The 5,527-nt window shown below is 57.8% G+C and overlaps 1 protein-coding gene across 1 annotated transcript; it reads left to right on the top strand.

Annotated features, from left to right (window-relative positions):
- Nucleotides 1-1,468: 1,468 nt before the first annotated feature.
- LOC142483241 (histidine N-acetyltransferase-like) lies at nucleotides 1,469-4,857 on the top strand. The gene is made up of 3 exons (XM_075583304.1): nucleotides 1,469-1,728; nucleotides 2,218-2,442; nucleotides 3,864-4,857. The coding sequence occupies exons 1-3, from the start codon at nucleotides 1,549-1,551 to the stop codon at nucleotides 4,524-4,526; spliced, it is 1,068 nt and encodes a 355-aa protein (XP_075439419.1). The 5' UTR covers nucleotides 1,469-1,548; the 3' UTR covers nucleotides 4,527-4,857.
- The last annotated feature ends 670 nt before the right edge of the window (nucleotides 4,858-5,527 follow it).

Raw genomic sequence — 5,527 nt, 5'->3', positions numbered from 1 at the left:
GGTGACATGATGGGGAGGGGATATGGGGAGCCATGGTGACATGATGGGGGGGGATATGGGGAGCCAGGGTGACATGATGGGGGGGGATATGGGGAGCCAGGGTGACATGATGGGGGGGGGGGATATGGGGAGCCAGGGTGACATGATGGGGGGGGATATGGGGAGCCAGGGTGAGATGATGGGGGGGGGATATGGGGAGCCAGGGTGACATGATGGGGGGGGGATATGGGGAGCCAGGGTGACATGATGGGGGGGGATATGGGGAGCCAGGGTGACATGATGGGGGGGGATATGGGGAGCCAGGGTGACATGATGGGGGGGATATGGGGAGCCAGGGTGACATGATGGGGGTGGGGGGGGGGGAGATATGGGGAGCCTGGATGAGATGATGGGGGAATATGGGGAGCCAGGGTGAGATGATGGGGGGGGGATATGGGGAGCCAGGGTGAGATGATGGGGGGGGGGATATGGGGAGCCAGGGTGACATGATGGGGGGGGGGGGATATGGGGAGCCAGGGTGACATGATGGGGGGGGATATGGGGAGCCAGGGTGACATGATGGGGGGGGGGGGATATGGGGAGCCAGGGTGACATGATGGGGGGGGATATGGGGAGCCAGGGTGAGATGATGGGGGGGGGATATGGGGAGCCAGGGTGACATGATGGGGGGGGGATATGGGGAGCCAGGGTGACATGATGGGGGGGGATATGGGGAGCCAGGGTGACATGATGGGGGGGATATGGGGAGCCAGGGTGACATGATGGGGGGGGATATGGGGAGCCAGGGTGACATGATGGGGGTGGGGGGGGGGAGATATGGGGAGCCTGGATGAGATGATGGGGGAATATGGGGAGCCAGGGTGAGATGATGGGGGGGGGATATGGGGAGCCAGGGTGAGATGATGGGGGGGGGGATATGGGGAGCCAGGGTGACATGATGGGGGGGGGGATATGGGGAGCCAGGGTGACATGATGGGGGGGGATATGGGGAGCCAGGGTGACATGATGGGGGGGGATATGGGGAGCCAGGGTGACATGATGGGGGGGGGATATGGGGAGCCAGGGTGACATGATGGGGGGATATGGGGAGCCAGGGTGACATGATGGGGGGGGGGAGATATGGGGAGCCTGGATGAGATGATGGGGGAATATGGGGAGCCAGGGTGAGATGATGGGGGGGGGGGATTATCCAACGGAAGTAGCGTTGGATAGTGACACCGTTGTAAAGTGAGTCCCGTGTTAATCAGTGGCGGTGAGCGTTGGATAACACATTCCAGCGTCGGATAGCGCATTCCGGCGTGGAAAAACGGCCCGTAGGGTTGCACTGCAAAGCGTTGGATATGCCATGCGTTGTAAAGTGAGACGTTGGATAGCGAGGCCTACCTGTAATTTACTTCTTCACCCGTGGTGCGCTCTTGTGCTTTTTTTCTTTCACTGGGTGTGTCGCACTCTGCCCTTTGCCCTTTTGCTCCCTGATGAAACGTCCTTGCGGTGTCTTGCGAGCTGCGTGTGTGTGTGACACAGAAGCTGACCCGCTCTCTGTTCCCCATGTCCATCCCGCGGCTCCCGGAGGTCTGTGTCCTCCCTGCGGGGGAGGGAGACTTTGAGGAGGTGATGTCCATCTCGGGGGGGATATACAAGGGGATGGATTACCTGCCCGCCAGGTACCACCGATGGGTGAGAGACCCCCAACGCAAAATGTTCCTGGCCAAGTCTGAGGGCAGAGTGGTGAGTGAGGGGACCCCTATATAAAGGGGGGATTCTTATATATAGGGGGAGCACAGGGATTTGTGTCTAATATGGAGGCGCTCCTTTATATATAGGGGGAGGATAGGGATTTGTAGCTAATAGGGGAGGCACCTTACACACACAGACACACACACACACTCTCTATTGGGGGGCTCCTTATATATAGGGAAGTACATGTGTGTGTGTTTAATAAGAGGGAATCCTTATTTAGAGGGGAGCATAGACGTGTATATAAATGGGGGGGCTATATATATATATACATAAATACATATATATACAGGTATATAGTGGGGCTTCTTATATATGGTATACTTGTGGAGTCCTTATATATAGGGGGAGTGCAGTTGTGGCCCTATAGATGGGGAGATGTTCTTATAAGGGGTCTGCCCCTTATAATAGGGCCTGTTCTTATAATGGGGGTCTGCGCTCATAATAGGGCCTTATAATGGAGGGTCTCTCCTCTCTAAGGTGGGCTTCGAATCCTTCCTGCTGGTAGACGGGGGCGTCACGGCCGTGGTGGAGGGTCTCCGTGTGGCCCCCTGGGTTAGGAGCCAGGGGGTGGCCAGGGTAATTCAGCGGTTCTGTGTTGACACTCTGCGTTCTGCCCACCCGGAGGTCACCAGAGTCCGACTGTCCCGGTCAGAGAATCCCCCAGCCGCCATGCTGGAGAAATACCAACTGGTCCACTCCAAGGTGACTCCATCTCTCTCCGACCATCTCCCTCTCTCCCCTTCACTCTTTCTCTTTCCTCCTCTCTGCCTCTCCACTGCACCCCCCCCCCCCACACTAGCTTGTTCTCTCTGCCTCTCCTTTTCCCCCCTCCCCAGTCTGATACCTCTGGTGTCCCTCCACCACCTTCACTCCCTCTCCCCTCTCTATATCCCTCCCTCCCCTCTCTCACCACCTTCCTTCTCTCTCTATCCCTCTTACCTCCTTCCCTCTCTCTATATCCCTCACCACCTTTCCTCTCTCCTCTCTCTCTATCCCTCCCTCGCCACCTTCCGTCTCTCTCTCTATCCTTCCCTCTCCCCTTTTCTCTCTTCTCTCACCCTCCCCTCTCCCTGTACTCTTCTCACCTTCTCTCTCCCCCGTCCCATGCTGTACTCTCATCTTCTCTATCTTTCCCACCTCAGACTGTTCTCTCTCACCCTCAAGCTGTTTTCTGACCCTCTCCCCTCAGGCTGTTCTCTCTCTCATCCTCTCCTCTCTCCCCTCAGGCTGTTCTCTCACCCTCTCCTCTCTCTCCCCCCAAGGCTGTTCTCTCACCCTCTCCTCTCTCTCCCCTCAGACTGTTCTCTCACCCTCTCCTCTCTCTCCCCTCAGGCTGTTCTCTCACCCTCTCCTCTCTCTCACACTCTCCCCTCAGGCTTCTCTCTCTCACCCTCTTCTCTCTCCCCTCAGGCTTCTCTCTCTCACCCTCTCCTCAGACTGTTCTCTCACCCTCTCCTCTCTCCCCTCAGACTGTTTTCTCACCCTCTCCTCTCTCTCTCTCTCCTCGGGCTGTTCTCTCACCCTCTCCTCTCTCTCTCCTCGGGCTGTTCTCTCACCCTCTCCTCTCTCTCCCCCCAAGGCTGTTCTATCACCCTCTCCTCTCTCCCCTCAGACTGTTTTCTCACCCTCTCCTCTCCCCCCAAGGCTGTTCTCTCACCCTCTCCTCAGACTGTTTTCTCACCCTCTCCTCTCTCTCCCCTCAGGCTGTTCTCTCACCCTCTCCTTGCCTCTCTCTCCCCTCAGGCTGTTCTCTCACCCCCTCCCCTCAGGCTGTTCTCCCACCCTCTCCTCTCTCTCACCCTCTCCTCTCTCTCCTCCCTTTCCCCTCAGACTGTTCTCTCACCCTCTCCTCTCTCCTCTCTCTCCCCTCAGACTGTGCTCTCACCCTCTCCTCTCTCTCCCCTCAGGCTGTTCTCTCACCCCCTCCCCTCAGGCTGTTCTCCCACCCTCTCCTCTCTCTCACCCTCTCCTCTCTCTCCCCTCAGGCTGTTCTCTCACCCCCTCCCCTTAGGCTGTTCTCCCACCCTCTCCTCTCTCTCACCCTCTCCTCTCTCTCCCCTCAGGCTGTTCTCCCACCCTCTCCTCTCTCTCACCCTCTCCTCTCTCTCCCCCTCTCCCCCCAGGCTGTTCTCTCTGTGGTCCTCCCTCCCAGCCAGTTGTGGGAGACTGTAGAGTTACTGCAGACTCGGGTGCTCAGTGCCGAGGGAAGAAGCCCCCCCGACCCCTCCATCCTCGAGCCCCCCGATGTTCTCAGTCTGTTTGAGGGGCAGCCTGCGGCGGAGGGTCTTCTCCCGGGGGGGCTCCTCATCCAGGGTTGGCTGCCTGTCACCCCCCACAGGGGCAACCTGGACCTACTGCTGGGCCGGGGCCTGCTTTGGCTCTACTCCCACCCCTGTGATGTCATGGGAGCCTGTGATGTCACTGACAACAGCAACACCAACATACGCCAGGCCCCCAATAAACCCGGTGACCTCACTGCGCCCTCTCCCCCTTCCGCCCTCCCCTCCCCCGGGTTCCTCAGTCTGGGAACCCCTCTGTTCCCGGTACCCCTGGAGGGTGGCGTGCACCGCCTGGACATTGACCTGTTTGGGACTGACCCGGTGTGCGCCGGGAGCCACATTCTGCACCAGCTGAGGAGAGGGGTGTGGGCCGCGCCCGCAGGGGCTGGCATCGTCTGCATCATGTACGCGGAGGAGAGCCTGCGGGGCGAGATAGCCCGGTTATGCCAGGGACTCGCCCCCTTCCACCTGGTGAGGGAGCAGCTGGTCCTAGAGATGGAGATCTGAGTTCTAGAGGTGCCACGCTCTACTGTAGCCTCCGTAGCAGCCCTAGAGGTGCCACGCTCTACTGTAGCCTCCGTAGCAGCCCTAGAGGTGCCACGCTCTACTGTAGCCTCCGTAGCAGCCCTAGAGGTGCCACGCTCTACTGTAGCCTCCGTAGCAGCCCTAGAGGTGCCACGCTCTACTGTAGCCTCCGTAGCAGCCCTAGAGGTGCCAGGGCTTGCATCTCGTTTCAGCCCTAGAGGTGCCAGGCTGTGTATCCCCTGTATGAACACTTTCTATATCATGATCAGTATCACAAACAGCGCAGACATCAATCAATAAATCATAATATGTATATTGTCTATCTGTGTATCATCTATGTACCTGTCTTTGTGTCTATCTATCTATCTATCTATCTATCTATCTGTGTATCTATCTATCTGTGTATCTATCTATCTGTGTATCTATATGTCTGTGTATCTATCTGTCTGTGTATCTATCTATCTATCTATCTATCTATCTATCTATCTATCTGTCTGTCTGTGTATCTATCTGTCTGTGTGTGTATCTATCTGTCTGTGTATCTATCTATCAATCAGTCTGTCTGTGTGTCTGTTTATCTATCTGTGTGACGGGGGGAGAGAGACAGGGTTACGGGGGGGAGAGAGGGTTACGGGGGGGAGAGAGGGTTACGGGGGGGAGAGAGGGTTACGGGGGGGAGAGAGGGTTACGGGGGGGAGAGAGACAGGGTTACGGGGGGGGGAGAGAGGGTTACGGGGGGGGGGAGAGAGACAGGGTTACAGGGGGGGAGAGAGACAGGGTTACGGGGAGAGAGAGACAGGGTTACGGGGGCAGAGAGACAGGGTTACGGGGGCAGAGAGACAGGTTTACGGGGAGAGAGACAGGGTTACGGGGGGGAGAGAGACAGGTTTACGGGGGGAGAGAGACAGGGTTATGGGGAGAGAGAGATAGGGTTACGGGGGGGAGAGAGACAGGGTTACGGGGGGGGGGAAAGAGACAGGGTT

The sequence above is a fragment of the Ascaphus truei genome, unplaced genomic scaffold, assembly GCF_040206685.1.
Source record: "Ascaphus truei isolate aAscTru1 unplaced genomic scaffold, aAscTru1.hap1 HAP1_SCAFFOLD_311, whole genome shotgun sequence".
In the NCBI taxonomy this organism is placed as follows: Eukaryota; Metazoa; Chordata; class Amphibia; order Anura; family Ascaphidae; genus Ascaphus; species Ascaphus truei.
Note: the sequence above shows the minus strand (reverse complement) of the source record. Positions and strands in the feature narration are given on the sequence as shown.

Bases quoted from the DNA above. Each gene is read 5' to 3' on its own strand.
- LOC142483241 (XM_075583304.1), top strand. From the start codon at position 1,549: ATGTCCATCCCGCGGCTCCCGGAGGTCTGTGTCCTCCCTGCGGGGGAG. The intron at 1,729-2,217 runs GTGAGTGAGGGG...CTCCTCTCTAAG, and splicing joins CCAAGTCTGAGGGCAGAGTG to GTGGGCTTCGAATCCTTCCT. The intron at 2,443-3,863 runs GTGACTCCATCT...CTCTCCCCCCAG, and splicing joins ACCAACTGGTCCACTCCAAG to GCTGTTCTCTCTGTGGTCCT.